This window comes from Macrotis lagotis, chromosome 1 (genome assembly GCF_037893015.1).
Source record: "Macrotis lagotis isolate mMagLag1 chromosome 1, bilby.v1.9.chrom.fasta, whole genome shotgun sequence".
NCBI lineage: Eukaryota > Metazoa > Chordata > Mammalia > Peramelemorphia > Peramelidae > Macrotis > Macrotis lagotis.
In genome coordinates, this window is record NC_133658.1 from 788,392,608 (window position 1) to 788,411,079 (window position 18,472).

The 18,472-nt window shown below is 38.5% G+C and overlaps 1 protein-coding gene across 1 annotated transcript in view; it reads left to right on the forward strand.

Moving 5' to 3' along the window:
- Window positions 1-524: 524 nt before the first annotated feature.
- Window positions 525-18,472, forward strand: part of BCO2 (beta-carotene oxygenase 2) — a 36,575-nt gene continuing 18,627 nt past the window's right edge. Inside the window, exons 1-7 of the mRNA XM_074216686.1 lie at window positions 525-703; window positions 7,396-7,600; window positions 7,795-8,006; window positions 8,264-8,379; window positions 9,098-9,200; window positions 14,348-14,476; window positions 15,864-16,024. Of these exons, the coding sequence (XP_074072787.1) occupies window positions 619-703; window positions 7,396-7,600; window positions 7,795-8,006; window positions 8,264-8,379; window positions 9,098-9,200; window positions 14,348-14,476; window positions 15,864-16,024 (1,011 nt within the window). The 5' untranslated portion in view covers window positions 525-618. The remainder of the gene's footprint in view (window positions 704-7,395; window positions 7,601-7,794; window positions 8,007-8,263; window positions 8,380-9,097; window positions 9,201-14,347; window positions 14,477-15,863; window positions 16,025-18,472) is intronic.

Below are 18,472 nucleotides of genomic sequence, written 5' to 3' on the forward strand. Positions count from 1 at the left end.
TTAAATTACTTAAATAATCTTAATGTGGCCTGTAAATGCCTTGTTGATGACCCAATTGTAAAATTCTCAAAGAAACTACAATATTTAACCTGCAAAAACTCAATGAAAGAATTAAATTGAGTGGAATTTTAAGATCTGTCCTAATGCAGAGAAACCAGTGGTCCTAATGCCTATCTGGTCCCTGGACCCAGAAGGCTCTGGAGCAGCAAGGGAAGTTGGTGACCTCGCACAGCCCCCCCTCATTCAAATGCAATTCATACGCTTGTCATGGCATCACCTTCCTGATATCGTGGTCTTCCTCGAAAAGGAAGGACAATCATTATTATTAAAGTAAAGAAAAGCTTGCTTTAGGGTTTACTAGTTAGATATTTTAAAATAAACACTTTGATCAGCGAGCTCAGACACAAAGCCTGTGGAACACTTTCAGTTTTCAGTTGAAGACTTTTGGATGTTTGATGGTGAACTTGATAATAGAGATTAAAGGCCACGCAGCGCTCCGCCCGCAGCCCTGCCTCTGGGCTGCCTGCCCCTGGATGCAGTCGGGCCCGGAGGTGGGCTCCGCGGGACGCAGTTTCGGCCGCCAAGGGTGCTGGGGCTAGCGTCAGGAGCAAATGCAACATGTTTCCCCAAAACTTCTCCGCTTTCCCGGGCGTGTTTGCCACCCTGGGGCGTTTCCTCGCCTCTCTAACCAGCCGGATTCCAGGTAGGAGCTCCTCCCCTCCGTCCTGTCCTCTGGGGAATGGGTGTGTGGGGGTCACCCTCACCGCTTCGCTCCTACTCCAGAGTCCGGCCTGGCCCCAGATTGGGGTCAATGGGCGGGACTGGAGAAGAGACTGGTGGCTGAAGGGGTGGGGGGAGGGAGAGGGAGAAGGGGAGGGGGAGGAAGGTCTTGGGGTACTGCTAATAGAGCCAAATGTTCTATTCTTTCCTCCAGGAATAGGCATCCTCAGCTAACTGCGTTCTTAAGGTCATTTTTTGGGGGCTTTGTTTTGTTTTTGTTTTAGATTTTTCAAAGCAATGGGGTTAAGTGGCTTGCCCAAGGCTACACGGCTAGGTAATTATTAAGTGTCTGAGGTCGGATTTGAACCCAGGTACTTCTGACTTCAAGGCCGGTGCTCTATTCACTGCGCTACCTAGCCACCCCCTTAAGGTCATTCTTAACGGGCTGCAAGTGGTCTTCTCTAGCTTCCCATGGGGCTAAAGCTTTCTTGATAATCAGATGGCACCGATGTTTTATAATTAAAAAAAGAAGCAGCACGATTGTTTTAGGGCTAATGGCGAGTGGCAAGCACAGAACCTGAGATGCAGTCACCGTGCGATGTTTTTGTTTCAGCTGTTCATCCGCATTGCCACTGAGGAAGCTCGACACATTTTTATTAATTCCCACTCTACTCTGAATTTGTAATCAATTGACATTTATTAAGCGCCGACAATGTGCCAGGCATTCTATATACCATTAAGCACAGGGCTAAGAACACAAAGATGAAATAAAACTGCCGCCTGGGGGGCTTGGAATGGAGGCGGGGGGGGGGGGCGGAGAAGGAGTGGAGAGGTGGAGGTGGAGCATAAAACGGAGATTCCAGAAGGATAAAGAGGCATTCAAGGGCCCAGGAGAAGAGCAGACTGAAAATGCCAGAGAGAGTACAGCAGGGGGCAATGGAGTTGGGCGGGGGGCTGGAGAAGGAGGATTGTAAGACGCGGAGCCCCTGAACTGGGCCCTGGAAAGGGATTTCAAAAGGGCCAGAGGAGTGTGAGCCAAGCGGCGGAGACCAGTAGGCACAGGACACGAGAGGAGACAATGGGAGCCAGACCAGAACAGTGGGAGTTGAGGAGCGAAACAGAAAGGAGGAATGAGAAGAGACAGTCCGATTTAAGAACGATGTGAGATTAGAAGGAAAACAGGTCGCGAGCCAAATGCGGGAGGGTCTTTAATGGCAAGATAAGGGAATATTTTATTCAGGAGACGCTGGGAAATTACTGAAGGTTTTTATTTTTAGTGAAGGAGTGATAAGATCAGAAAAGGGCATTAGGAGGCTAATTTTGACAGCTTTTAAAAGGAGATTTTTTTTTTTTTTTGGTGAGGCAATGGGGTTAAGTGATTTGCCCCAGGTCACACAGCTAGTAAGAATCAAACGTTGGAAGCTGGATTTAAACTCAGATACTTCTGATTATAGGAAAAATGGTATATCCATTGCACCACTGAGCTGCCCCATTATTATTATTATTATTATTATTATTAGTTTTTTTTGCAAGGCCATGGGGTTAAGTGGCTTGCCCAAGGCCACACAATTAGGTAATTATTAAATGTCTGAGGCGGCATTTGAACTCAGGTACTCCTGACTCCAGGGCTGGTGCTCTATCCACTGGGCGACCTAGCCACTCCGTGCCCCTTTATTATTGAAGTTAGGGTGACCACTTGAGGGGAGAAGGGATGAAGACCAACAAAGGAGGTGACTGTATAAATGGGGGGGGCTGCCTAGGTGCTAAACCTATTCCAAAAATAGAACCGACAGTATTTGCCAACTTACTGGGACCCAGCTAGGTAGGGAAGAAGGAATATTAAGAGATGACTGATTTTTGATCCTGTGTGTACTGAACAGATGGGGAATCAATGGACTGAAATAGATATGTCAGAGGGAGGAAGCAGGATTGAAGAGAAATGATGAGGTCAGCTTTTGTACAAATTGAGCAGGAGGTGCTAGTGTGACAGCCAGGTGGAAATGTCCAGTAAGCAGTTAGCAAGAGCTAACTGGAGGGTAGGGGAGACTACATGAAGATTATGAAGAATTGCACAGATAAAATTGAAGCCATGAGAGTAGATGTGATTGCCCAGGAAGAGATTATAGAGAGAAGAGAAGAGGGTCAAGTAAATAAATAACCTTGGAGAACATACACAAGTAAGGTGAAGGATCCATCAATAATAATTGGAGGACTGTGAAAGCATCCTGTTACAGAAGTGAATGGCAGACATCGAACATTTAGAAATTATAGGGATAAACACTGTATAATGTATATATATTATATATATGTATATATATGCATGCATACAAACTTCCATACACACATACACACAATGTTTTTGAGAGCTTCCTCTGTATTCAAGGCACTGTACTAGAGCTGTGGGGGATACAAAGTTGGGAGCTCTTAAGAGATCAGGGAATGCTCTAAAGAAGAGAAGATATTTGAAGAGGGTTTTAAAGGACAAATAGAGTTTCTAGCTATGGAGATTAAAGGAAAAGATTCTGGGAAAAGAAATCAAAGGGGAGGGCCCACAAAGGTATAAGGCATTTTCCTGGAATGACAGACATGTTGGTTTGACTGGATTATAATTTATGTATTGGGGAATTGTGGGGGAAAAAGACTAGGAGATCCTCAGAAGTTGCTAAAACCATTGAAATGAGGTGTGGAGAGAGGAGAAGGTCCAGCACAATACACCAATGCATAGGAGGGTTGGTAGATTGGGGTCAGAGAGTAGAAGGCCCTCAATGCTACAATACTGAATTTAGCTTGTTGAGAGACAATCAGGAGCCTCTGAAGATTTTTTTTAGCAGGATCCCTCTATCTCAGAATTGAAAGGGACCTCAGACTTTGTTGACCAACCTCTACCTAGACAAGAATCTCTTCTCTAACTCACCTGCCAGCTTTTGTTGGAATATTTCTGGTGAGAGGTCACATCCCAACTTTCAAGGTAGTCATTTTCCTTTTGACCAGTTGTGCTTTAACACTAAATTTCTGCCCTCTGCTCTTATTTCTGTCTTACATGGCCAATCAAAACATGTCAAACCCTTGTCCATGGAATACAGGGAGGTAGTCATCTTGCCTCCTACAAGTCTTCTCTTTTCCAGACTAAATATTACCGCTTCCTTCAAGTGAGCCTGGAAAGACTTATTTCAGGACCTTTTCATCCTATCACAGTCACTCTTAATCTTTAGCTTCTCTAGCTCTTTTAAAGAAGATAGATTACACTATTTTCCCAATTATATATAAAGACAATATTTAACATCCATTTTTACCGGATTTTGTATTCCAAATTTTCCCCTCTCCCCTTTTCCCAAAATCACAAGCAATTTGACATAGGTTATATATACGTATACATGTATATATATATATATATATATATATACATCTATATGTATATATACATATATGCAATCATGTAAAACATTTTAGCATTAATCACAGAGATCATACTAACTTTTGGGGAGCATTATATCACACTGTTGACCCTAGTTAAGATTGTAGGTCATTATATGTATGTTATGGAATATCATTGTTCTATTAGAAATCAGGAGGGATGGGAATTCAGGGAAGCCTGGAGGGATTTGCATGAACTGTTGCTGAGTGAGATGAGCAGAACCAGAAGAACATTGTACACCCTAACATGGGGGTGATGATCAGTATTAATGGACTTGCTCATTCCATCAGTGCAACAATCAGGGATAATTTTGGAGTGATTGTGGTGAAGAATACCATTTGTGTCCAAAGAAAGAATTGTGGAGTCTGAACAAAGACCAAAGACTATTACCTTCAATTTAGGGAAAAAAAAAACATTATCTTATTATGTAATGTTTCTATATCTTATACTTTTTTTTTCTTTAAGGCTATAATGTCTCTCTCATCACATTCAATTTAGATCAATGTATACCATGGAAACAATGTAAAGACTAACAGACTGCCTTCTGTGGGGGGTGGGGGGGAGAGTAGTGAGATTAGGGGAAAAATTGTAAAATTCAAAATAAATAAATAAATAAAATAAAAAAGAGTGTAGGCCACTAAAACTCTCCAATCCATACTCTGTACAACTTCCAAACAAAACTAAATTAAACACAAAATGCTCAATGCAACCTAATGAAGCATAGGATACAAGTTCATCATTTCTTTGCTGAAGAATCTTTAGTATCTCCCTACTATCTCTGGCATAATATACAATGTCCCTAGCCTGCCATATTAAAATGACCTTATGTGTCTCTAGGCCACCTTGCTAGACATTCAATCTTATTTTCTATCACAATCATTTATTAAACAGCTATCGGTACTAGGCAATGGGTCTAACAATATAAAAAATGAGATACTCCTTGACCTTAAGCAAATTTCTTCTAGACAATTCTCTCTCTCTCTCTCTCTCTCTCTCTCTCTCTCTCTCTCTCTATATATATATATATATATATATATATATATATATACATATATATATATGTATACACATATATATAGTATATACACACACACACACACACACACACATATATATATGCATATACAATACACACACATATAAAAACACACAGAAGTACAAACAGATGTTGGAGGGCATTACCAATTGGAGAGGAATCAGGAAAGGTCACCTGAAGGAGGTGGCACACCTTGAAAGGAGTAAGGATTTCAAGAGGCAGAGATGACGAGAGCATTCTACACATGGGAAACAATCTATGCTTTGGAAGAGGGGAGGAAAATGTCTATAGGGATAAAGTAGTCCAGATGGGCTGGAGCAAAGAGTGTGAAGGGGTATGATAAATCAAAGCCTAGAAACATTGTCAGATTGTGAAAGGCTAATGCCAAATAGAAATATATATTTTATCTGAGAAGAAATAGTCAGTTTTGCATCATCCTGAGTAGAGGAATGACATAATCTGACTTATGATTTAAAAGTATCAGTTTAACAGATTTGAAGTATGATTCAGATGAGAGAGAAAGTGGCTAAAGGAGGCCATATGAGAGGTGGTGAAGGCCAGTACTAGGGTGGTTGTGCTATGAGTGAAAAGAAGTGATGAATGTGAGAAAAATTGCAAGATAGAAATAATAATAAGACCCGATAGCTAATTAGATATAGGGGTGGGGTAGGGTGAAGTGAGTGAAGAATTGAGAATACCTTAATATTTAAACCTTAGTGACTGGAAGAATGATAGTACCTTTGATAAGAATAGGGGACTTAGGAAGAGGACTGGGTGTGAAGAGCAAGAGAGTGAGTTTTTTTGGAAATTTTAGGTGTCTTTGGGGTATCCAGTTGGAGATGTCCTATAAGAAATAATAGGTGTGTTATTTGGAGCTCAGGTGAGAAATGAAGGAATAGAATTGGGAGTTTAAAAATTCAATGAAGGAGATTTGGAAGTTCATTTTTATAGATATGATAGTTGGATCCATGGGAACTGATAAGGCCTCTGAGATTACTTGTGAAGAGAGAAGAGAAGGCTCAAGACATAATATTGGTATATATTAATGCATAAGGGGTGAGGAGGCATGAATGATGATTTTATGAAGAAAACCGGGAAGGATCAGTCTGACATGTTAAAAGAGAAAGGAGAAAACAATGTCTTAAAAACCTTGAGAATTCAGAGTATCCAAATCTGGGCTTCTTAATATATTTTTCTTACTGTCAAGGACTCTATTGACAAATGAAACCAAAGATTCTCTTCTTAAAATAATATTTTTAAAAAAATATTAATGGAAAGATATTCTAAATTTCAGCTAGAAGTTAGTGAAACTAAAGGCGTAATTTTTCCTATTCAAGTTCACAAATTCCTTAAGGTCCTTAAGGTCTATATAGATCCTGGGTTAAGAAATCCTGATCTTATAGTAGGGGTTAGTCAACAATAATGTTCAAAACTGCAGACTGGCCAAGAAAATCAGATAAGAATTGAGAAAAGATCATTCAGTAAAACCCTGAATTCATTAATAAACAATAAATTCTCCAAAGTCAAAAGATCACCAATAGTCCCTTGCCATTAAGGAGAGAAGGAAAAAGAATTCTGTGGTTATTTGAAACTCTTCAAAATCTGGTTCTGCTCTATCTTAATACACTTCTTCTTTACTTAATTAATGTTCTAGTCAAACAGGCCTATTTGTTACTGGTCTCCAAATTTGACTTTCCATTTCCTATTCAGCAACATACCTCTCCCCCTCCCCAAATGCCTTTGTATAGCCTTTTCCCCAAGATTGGGATACTCTCCCTTCTCACCTCTACCCCTTTGAATCTTCAGCTTCCATCTTGCTTCACCTCACCCTTGTAGGAAACCTTTCCTGATATCCCTAGTTTCTATTATTCTCTCTATCTTTAATTTGTATTTACTGGATTTGTTTCTGTTACTCTCCTCTCAGCCAAAAAGAATGTAAATGCCATGTGGGTGGGGACTGTTCCATGTTTTGTCTTTGTATGCTCAGAAATTGGCCTAATGTCTGAAACATAGTAAGCATTTAATAAATGCTTATTATATTGAGTTGTTTATGATATTAGAATGGAGTGGAAGGGAGAGAGAGAAACAGAATTTAGAAGGGTATATTTGACAGGATTGAAGTTTGAATATTTTCATTTTTCTTATATCATAACTGTTTTCTCAGGAAAGGATAATCCACAGTTGGTTCACAAAGACTTTCTGTCCTTTTATTTTTTTCCCATAGTTCTGAAGAACTTTCTGCCAGATATTCAACAGAAGCATGTGACCTTCAGTGACCAAAAGAGTCTGCAATGCATTGCCTCATTAATAGCCACTGTAGAGGAGACCCCTCAACCCATCCCTGCCAGGACCCAAGGTCATTTTCCCGAGTGGCTCAATGGTTGTCTGATTCGTATAGGACCTGGGAAGTTTGAATTTGGAAAGGAAAAGTATGTCCTGATTGGAAAATGGAAAGTCATTTTTATTGTTATTACAGAATAGGTCTTTTCCTATTTTAAATCTCCAACCCTTGTTTTTCTAGTTTGAAACTCTATGCAACCCCTGCACTCATTTCTTTTCCCCCTCCTTTAAGCACACGCAGTTTATTGATGTTACTGAAAATGTAATCTGCTCCTGGTTGAAGGTACAATCACTGGTTCGATGGCATGGCTCTGCTTCACCAGTTCAGGTTGGAGAAGGGCACCGTGACATACAAGAGCAAGTTTCTGCAGAGTGACACATATATGGCCAACAGCATTCACAACCGGATTGTGGTCTCAGAATTTGGGACCCTGGCCCTGCCTGATCCATGCAAGAGTGTTTTGGGACGCTTCATGTCAAAATTTGAGCCCTCTAGTAAGTAAAATTCTACATTCAAAATGTTCAAGTGTTTGGTGTTATTTATTTTAATTATTATTTTAATTGTTTTTAATTTTTATTTTAACTGTTATTCTTTATAAAGTTCAGTGCAGTTACAGACTTCAAAGATGATTTTCATGAGTCCTTGAAACTGTGTTGGTGGGTTTTTTGGACCCTTTACCTCTATATTTGGAATCCACTGCAAAGAAATGGGGAAGTTATCTATATTAAGAAGATCTTGGGTTTATTTTCAGTCATGACAGACAACACCAATGTCAACTATGTGACGTACAAGGGTGATTACTACCTCAGCACTGAGACCAACTACATGAATAAAGTGGATCCTGAAACCCTGGAAAAAACAGAAAAGGTGAAATATCAGTCATGAGTGAGAAAAGAGAGGCTGGCATTTCCTTCCTTCAAAAATAGCTTTGGAGGCAGCAACCAACTGAATAAGATTTAAACTTGACTTATCTTTAGTCCCACCATGCCAAGCCTTCCTGTGCTGGTCAGCATGATTATGATCCAGGATGATAAGCATTTATTAAGTCTGGAGGACATAAAAGTAATCTATTTCTCGTGGGATGGGGAAGGGTATAAAGAACATACTTTTAAGTTGAATATACACTATTCTTATTTTCTCTATCACTCTCTTAAATCTAGACAATTACTAAACAATAAGTCAAGCCCTAATGTGTAGCATTTGTGGAATTCTGAAGCATATATGTACACATTGAAAATGTAACAATCATGAGCTTGTAAAAGGTAGCTCTAACAAACTCCCATGTCCCTGCCCCAGGTCCCCCACGTTTTTGCCTCTAGGTCTCCCAGAAACCACAGTTTCAAAGACCACAGGAGGGAGCTGGCAGGACTTGGGGCAGCAAGAGAATAACCTTTTTTCTTGTACTGCTCCCCTATCACACACACACACACACACACACACACACACACACACACACACACACACACACACCCCTTGCTGTTTGCAATGCTCTATATAAAGACCTCTCTAAAGACCTTTTACTAGTTTTTGGTGATTTTTTTGCCAAAACATTAAAAGCAAATCTCTGATAAATTTTATTTTTCAGGTGGATTGGAGCAAATTTATTGCAGTGAATGGAGCAACTGCACATCCCCATTATGACCCTGATGGGACTACTTATAACATGGGAAGCTCCTATGGGCCACATGGTAAGTGGGAGTAGGAGCATTTTCAGAAATTACTTGACCTAATTGACTCCCAGGGCTTCCTTCCCTCCTCCAATATGTTGGTGAATTGCTTTGTGCTTTGGGAAAAGAGACTATTTTCAGTTGTACATCCCCCATGGAGAAGAATCTGAAGGGACTTTCCATAGTCCCTCTACTTAAAGGATGTCACTTCTCAGTAGACAGGTGTTCCTCAGAACCAATCTGTGATCCCTTTGCACATTTCTTAAAGCACCAACATATACATTCTCTTCTTTCCCATCCTCTTCCCTTCTTGAATGCAGCATTTGCTTCTGGATCAATTTTTTGCCTCTCTTCCTTCAGCTTTGATGACCCACATATATGGATTAGAGCTTCTCAGGACTTGTGTTTTAGGTATGGATGTTTAGGTGGAAATAAAGTTTGAGATGACCTGCAACTACAAATTATAAAGAAAGTTACAACTGTGATTATTTGACTTACCACTTTCTTACTTAAGCACACATTTTTCTCTTGTGACCATATATTTATTCACTATTTCAGGAAATTTACTCATTATTTACTGAGCTACAGTTATTTGCTGAACCTTCTATTGGCATCTTTACTGCCCACTTTCTGCCAGTTATCCATCTACTTGCTCATTCTCTTTTTCACCTAACAAGCTAAGCCCTCTAAGGCATTCAGGACCTGGTGCCAGAAGAATGCTGTGAGAATTCCTTCTCAGATATATACCAGTCATGTGTCCCTGGGCTTGTTATTGGATTTTTCTGAACTCTTCTTTTTTACATGTAAAATGGAAAAATAATAGCATCTACCTCATTGGGTATTGTGATTGTCCCATAAGGCTTAATGTAATTTTAAGCTATTAAAACTTAAAACTGCACTAAAACTTATGGCACACTTTATATTTGTGACTTTGTCCCTCACTGTAGGTAATGCAGTAGATAGGGTACCAGACCTGGAATCAGGGAGACTCATTTGACTGAGTTCAAGTCTGGCCTCAGACACTTAGTAGCGGTATAACCCTTCACCATCTTTACCTCAGTTTCCTTATTTGTAAAATGTTTTTTTAGATTTTTTTTGCAAGGCAAATGGGGTTAAGTGGCTTGCCCAAGGCCACACAGCTAGGTAATTATTAAGTGTCTGAGACCGGATTTGAACCCAGGTACTCCTGACTCCAAGGCCGGTGCTTTATCCACTATGCCACCTAGCAGCCCCACCTTATTTGTAAAATGAACTGGAAAAAGAAAATGTCAAATCACTCTAGTATCTTGGGGTCACCAAGAATCAGACACTACTGAAAGAAGACTAAACAACAATCCTTACCAATGAAAGCATTTTTTCCTGTGAATTCAGTTCAATAAGTATTTATTAATTCTTACTATGGATGCTAGGACTACAAAAATAACATAATCCCGTTACTCAAGGAGAGAGACATAGAACCTTGAGGTCTATATATTGTATTTCTGTACATCAGGTGTGTGTGTGTGTGTGTGTGTGTGTGTGTGTGTGTGTGTGTGTGTGTGTGTATGGTATATCTCTGATGGATGTTTTCTGTCTACCAATCAGTGCCAGTTTCCATATTGTTAATGCCTGTGGGATGGGTTGTAAATGTGGAAGTGTGGGTATATACATCTACTTATTAGAGGTCGGTAAATGTGAGACTCAATGTTTGCAGGATTATTTTGTGTGGTATCCCATAGTGGGTTTCAAAATGAGATCTATGTGGCATCTTAAATCCTTTTCCCATCTCTAAATCCCAGCTTTATTTAAGTTCCCTGGTATTATCCTCACATCCTGGCATACAGTAAGCACTTAATAATTGTTGATTGACTGGCTAAAGTTCTATTTAAATATCAATTTTTTCCAATGACCTTTCACTTTTCATCCTTTTTTAATATCTCGCCAGCATTTGATATTGTTGATCACCCTTTTTTTTTGGATACTGGCTCCTCTCTGGGTTTTCATGACACTGTTCTCACTTGGTTCTCCTTTTGTTTTTGTAACCACTTTTCAGTGAATATTTAATAATCAACTCTCAAATGTTTAATTATCAACTCTCTGGATGAGGACTCTCAAATCTATGTGTCTAATTGTCCCTCCCAACCTCCAACCCTTCCGCACCAACTGCCCATAGATTTTTTGAATTGGATAGGTATTTCAAACTCTCCATGTTCAAAATGGAGTTCACCGTCTTTGCTTTCAGACTTACCCTTCTTCATCACTTCCCCCTTTTGGTCAGGGACACTGTCATGCTTCCAGTCTCCTCAGTTCATAACCCAGACGTCATCTTTGAATTTTTACTCTTATCCTCTTCACTCTATATCCAGTCAGTTGCCAAGATCTTTCCTTACTTCCACCACTCCTGCATCCATCCCCTTCTCTCCATTCAACTACAACCCTAACTCATGTACTCATTGATCCTTGTGTGGACTATTGCAATAGACTCCTCATTAGTTTCTCTGTCTCCAGGCTCTCCTCTCTCTGAATCATCCAGTACACAGTCTTCAAAGTGATATTCCTAAAGTTGTAGATCTTCCCATGTCAATCTTCTGCTTAAGTCAATCTTCTGCTACTTCTAGGATAAATTACAAATTTCTCCCCGTCTCTTAAAGCCTTTTTACTCTCTGGTTTTAATCTATTTTTCTCAGGTGCATTTATATTCCTTTCCCTCTTGAATTCTACATTTCAGTTATACTGGCCTGTTTATTGTTTACTACACGTGTTATTCCCTGTCTTCTTCTTGGGATTGTTCCTTTTTTGTCCTGGTATCATCCCTGCCTAGCACATGGTGCCTTTCATTTATTTTCTTTTTTTTTTTCAAACAAGTGATGTTTTTTATTAGTTCCACTTCAACATTCCAAAGTATATTTATCATTTTTGTAAGGTTTTGAGTTTGACATTTTCCTCCCTCCCCCCTTTCCCCCCCTCCTTTTAACAGAGAGCAATTTAATATAGGTTGTACATATATAACTATGTTAAACATATTTCCATTTTAATCATGTTGTGAAAGAAGCCCTTATTTTCCTCTTAAACCTTGCCTGTTGGACATCTCACACTGATTGTCTTACAAACATTTTTTTCTTTTGCAAGGAAATGGGGTTAAGTGGCTTGCCCAAGGCCACACAGCTGGTAATTATTAAGTGTCTGAGGCTGGATTTGAACTCAGGTACTCCTGACTCCAGGGTCGGTGCTCTATCCATTGCGCTACCTGGCTGCCCCGTCATAAACATCTTACATTCAAGCTTGTCCCAAAGTGAACTACTGAATTCATTATCTTCCTAGTGTTTCTATGACAGTTGAGGGTGCTACAACCCTCCCTAGATTTGCAATCTCGGTATAAAATTTTACTTCTCACTCTCTCCCTTAACCTTCCTCTTACGTCATGGTTGGACTGTTGTCAGCTCTTGCTAATTTTAGCTTGTAACATTTCCTGTAAACATACCCTTCTCTCCTCTAACACTTACCACTCTAGTGAAGACTATCATCATCTCACTCCTGGACCACTCCCATAGCCTGTTATATGGTCTTCCTATTTCAAGTTTTTCCTCACTTCAAGCTATCTTCCACCCAACTATTTTCCTAAAGAGCAGATCTGACCATGTCACTCTTGTCTTCAATAACTCTCTTAGACCAAAGAGAAAATCCTTTATCATTCCAAATTTTTCAAAATGGCTCTTCCCCCCCACCTTTGCAATATTCTTATTTTCTATTCTCTTTCCTTCCCTCTTTTTCTCTGTTCCTCCTCCCAGATCTGAAATACAGTAACACTGGTCTCCTTACTGTTCCTCAAATAAGATACTCTATCAGAATAATTTGTACAATATCAGCAGTATTGTAAAGGTAATTAATATATGAATATATATTAGATAAAGAAAAGTTATAGAACAATACTTAATAACTGACCAACACAATGACTATGATTCCAAAAGACTCATGATGAAAACTAATGTCTGTTTCCTAATAGAAAACCAATGGATCAAGAGAGCAGACCGAAGGACAGTTTTTCCTCTTTATTCCTTTTATTTGATTTTTATTTCAAAACATGGCTAATGTGGAAATGTGTTTTGCATGACTTCATATTTGTAATAGATTTTGTATTTCTTACTTTCTTAATGGATGGGATAGGGATACAGGAAAGGAGATAATTTGAAACTGAAAATAAAATACAATTGGATTAAAAAAAGACCTTCTTTCAAATGAGTCCATGCATTTCTACTGGCTTGTCTTCCATGTTTGGTATTCTGTCACTTCTTATCTCTTCCTTCCTTCCTTCCTTCCATCCTTCCTTCCTTCCTTCCTTCCTTCCTTCCTTCCTTCCTTCCTTCCTTCCTTCCTTCCTTCCTTCCTTCCTTCTTTCTTCTTTCTTTCACTTAACTAAAAATTTTTGTATGTTATATACATATTTGTATATACAGATATATACATGTATATATATATATAGATGTGTATATATATTTATATAAATCTCCCTTATTACATTTTAAAACATCCTAATCCTTCTTAATGCTAGTATTTCCTCTCTGTAGATTACTTCCAATTTATCTTGTGTATAGTTTGTACCTAATAGTTTGCATGTTGTTACCCTTCCTATTGGATTGAGAGCTCCTTAAGAAAAGGTACTGTTTTAATTTTGATTTTTTTTACCTTTCTTTGTATTCCCAGCATTTAACATAGTATCTGACATTTAAGGCATACATATTGACTGATTGAGTGATATAGTATGTTTTTGGGAAATGACCATTGAATTGGAATAGATTGAATTGAATATTCAGCTCTTGTTTTCATGTTCAGACATCTGTTGCTATCAAGGAAGAGAGATGAAAAATGTTCCAACCAGTTAACATAATTCTTTCTCAACCTGCTTTTATTGCTCTAATGCCAAAGAGACAATTTGAGAACACATATTTAGTGTTTGTGTTTATTATACAGCATTATAAAAGAATTCTGAGTTACAATTATCAAGTTGGCTGATTTTCTTGAGTTTGTGTTCAATCTTCCATTTCCAAATCTGTTATATGAAATCTTATCTTTGTGAAACATGAATGTTTCAGTTATTACAGTTCCACTCTGACTGCTTGCCCAGGGTTCAAGGGAATGTTGAAGCTTTTGGTCTGAGCATTGTTCTTTAGATGACTCTTCTTATTTTCCAGGTTCCTGCTATAATATTATCCAGGTTCCTCCTCAGAAAGTGAACCTTGAGGAGACAATCCATGGAGCTCAAGTGATTTGTTCCATTCCTTTTAGCCAAAAGATGAAGCCTTCTTATTACCACAGCTTTGGTGAGTCCAAAGAAAAATCAATAAAAAGCAAATGGACTTTTTGGTCCTCATTTGTTACTGTAGCATAGGTAACTTGGTTAGCATAGTAGATTGGAGCAGAGGGTTAATAAGGCAAAATTCCCAAGTTCCATTCTACCATTAACATTTCAGACAGTTCTCACTGTGACTCTTTGCCCTCTATGATCTATTCATAAAGAAGATTGAATGGATATGTGAGACTCAGTTCAAGTTATTATATTATATGGGGGAAAATCCCACACATCAAGCACATAACTGCTAGTAATGAATCAAGCATTTCAAAAGCACTTATCATGTGCCAAGAACTGTGCTATGTAATGGAAATACAAAATGTAAACAGCAAGATCATTCCTCTTCTCAAGGAGATTATCTTCTACTGGGTGAAGATAGCAGACAAGAAAGTAGAAAAAAGAAGAAAGAGGAAGACAGAATGGGGTGGGGGGGAGCATGATAGAGAAAATATGAAGTGCAATCTGGAGAAGAATGAAGCATAGTTGGTCTGGGGTGCCCTCCTTGAACAGATATTCTGCAAGGATCTATTTAATTGGAAAGAGAAAGACTGCAGGTACTGAAGATACTTTCAATGTTCGAATTCCAGGGCTAGAGTAAGCTTTCAGGATGAAAACATTTCTGGGACATGTTAGAATCCAGAGCGTAGCTGGGACAGTAATGTGACATTATCTTGGTATATGATTAAGATGCCCTTAATTTTACTTTACTAATTTGAAAGCATGAGAAGTAGAAGTTGTTTAAATCTTTAGGAAACACCCTCTGTAGATTTTTTCAGGATTGCTACAAAAACGTGTCTTCTTCTTAAAGTATATTGTTCAAAATGTTCCTGCATTGCTGACCCACACTGAGAAAGAAGAGATCTGAAGAGTAAAGATGTTTTTTCTTCTGGATTCCTGTGCATATAATACCACAGATGAAGGCAATTCTTTTGCTTTGACTCAGCATAAGATTCCCCAATCACATGTGACACTTTATGTGACACCTGCTTTTTTATATATAGTATATCTGGATCAAGAGATGAGCCAACAGAGGATTCATGTCAGTATTTCCTGGCACTTCCCTTCATCTTGGAGAGATGGGAAATGCTATGCACAGCAGAGCTGACAGAGCAGATGAAGAATTACTGCTAAGTAGTCTTAATTGAGGCTGATTATCTGCCCAGACATGGTTTTTTTCTCACTCAAGCTGTTATCTATAACTCAGAGTTTATTTTTCTCTGCCTCTAAGGTTCTCCACCAAAATGTAAGCTCCATGAAGTGAGGGATTATTTCATTTTTGCCTTTGAATCTCCTGATCCTTATTAAAAGATCATTGAATGAAAACTCAATAAACAAGATTGTTCTTCTGAACCTTTCAGGAATGACAAAAAACTATGTCATCTTCATTGAGCAGCCCCTAAAGATAAACCTGTGGAAAATCATCACTTCCAAAGTTCGGGGGAAGGCCTTTTTGGATGGGATCAGTTGGGAACCCCAGTACAATACACGATTTCATGTGGTGGATAAACATACAGGACGAGTAGGTATTTTGATTATATGTCAGCAGTGCTTTTCACAGTGTAAGACCTTAAAAAAATTTTTTTTTGCTTTAGAAAAGTTGTTCAGAGATGAATTTCCATAAAGCTCTGTTTGCTTTTTATTAATTTCTCAGCATTGATGAGGATCCCTTAATTTGTGTCAAAAAACTCAAGATTTGCTCATATCATATTGGTTGGAACTCTTGGGGCAGATTGATGGGAGGACATAGAATCATAGTTGTAGAGCTGAAAAGGATCAGCTTCCTCTTTTAAAAGACTAGAAAACTGAAGCCCAGTAAGGTTAAATGACTTACTTGAATTCTCTAGAGTGACACAGGATACAAAGAATGAGTCATAATATTTTGGAAGGAATTCCCACACTGATGATAGTGTGGTATTGGAGAAACCTCAGTGGTACAGTGGTTAGAGCTCTGACCTAGAATCAAGAAAACCTGAGTTCAAACCCAGACCTGACCTGTTACTAGCTATGTGACTCTATACAGGTCACTTACCCTCCAGCTTCCTCAGTTTCCTCAACTGTAAAATGGGCACAATAATGGCAGGGAGGTTGTAAAGATCAAATTAAATAATATTTATAAAGCAATTAGCATAGTGGTTGACATATAGTTGGTGTTTATTCTATGCTTATCAGATATTCACTGGACCACTGGGACCATTCATCTCCTAAGATTTGCTAATCTTATCTTCTTTGAAATCATGGATATTATCCTCCTTCATGGCCTGGGTTAGCTATTTGCACTTAATACAGCAGGTTCTGCATATTTGAATTACTTTAAGAAACGATTACATTAACCAGCTGAATCAATTAAAAGGACATCTGTGAACATTATCCTAGGAATGCCTCTTCCACATGGCAGTAATGCTGATGTAGGTATGGCATGTGTAGTGTCTCATAATTTCCTTCACTTATCCATTATTTAATTATAAGTTCTCCTAAATCCTTGGTATGGTTACAATAATGCTTACAAAGTCTGAGGTTTCATCCTCTTGTTTCAAAGAACTGGCTGATGATCAGGTCCATGTGGTTTCTGCCCCAGTGGGTCATTAAAAACGAAAAGTTTCTGGGAACACTTTGGATAATAGGAATGGGATTTTTTTTCTCTTATAAGCATAGATCTGCATTGTATATATACTCAGAGATTTCTAGAGCAAAGAACCTGTAGGGTGGGGAACAATTATGAGGATAGAGGCTATTTGATCCAAGTACCTGTAAGAGACTGATAAATCGGGAAGTTATTGTAGATGATATAGCTTCTGGGGGAAATCACCTGCACTTAATAAACTAGCATCAAAAAAGGGAACTTGATTCCCCAAACTAAAACTTATTCTAAGAGGTTGTTTTCCTTTAGCATGTAGAATAACAGACTGGGAATTGGCACTGGAGATAGGAAGACCTAATCCTACTTCTCATACATACTGACTGTGTGACCTTAGGAAAGACACCTGAGGGCCTTTGATCAGAGATATCAAAGACACAGCTGGTATCATGAACAAGATTAAAATGTAATTGGGAAATATTTAACAATTTAAATACATATATAATAAAACATAGATAACATTATATTTTAAAACTTGGTATGCTGCCCATACAGATCCTTATGTATGCATTAGTAGTCCCATTTCTATTTGAGTTTTTTATTTTTAGGTTTTTGCAAGGCAATGGGGTTAAGTGGCTTGCCCAAGACCACAGAGCTAGGTAATTATTAGGTGTCTGAGGCTGGATTTGAACTCAGGTACTCCTGACTCCAGGGCCCATGCTCTATCCACTGTGCCACCTAGCTGCCCTTATTTGAGTTTTGATAACTCTGATCTTGACAATTCTAACACTTAGCATCAGTTGTCAAGTAAGTGTTGACTACCTTGATTTCCTTACCTAGATGTTTCCTGTATCCATGAAATCAAGGTCTAGGCCCTATCCCTACATGATATATAGATGGTTGGATAGTCACATTTAGACTTAAGGCTAATTTTATTAATCGGTGGTTCTTTAATGCAAATGCGATCAAGTATTTATTAAAGTAAAGCAATTTTTTTTCAAGTTGAAAGCAATTTAAACCATGTAACTCAACCATGCTGTAGAAAAAGAGTCAAAAGGCCTGGGTTAGAATTTCTAGTCTGCCACTTAAATAGCTACAGAAGTTTATGGAAATAATTTACCTTCTCAGTTTCCATTTTCTGATCTTTAAAATGGAGATAATTTGAGTTATTGTGAGAATCAAATGAAAGGATGTATATGAAATGTTTTATAAATCTTTTGGTCCTTGATTAATGCCTTCCTCCCCTGTATATGTTTGTGCTTTTCTTTTCTTTCTAGTTAGAATATCTTGAATTTTTGATTTAGTAAAGTACTGCTTCTGAGGTACCTTCCCAACTTAACACTTATGGGTTTGAAGGTTGAACTCTCTTAGGGTACTGACCATTATCTCTAG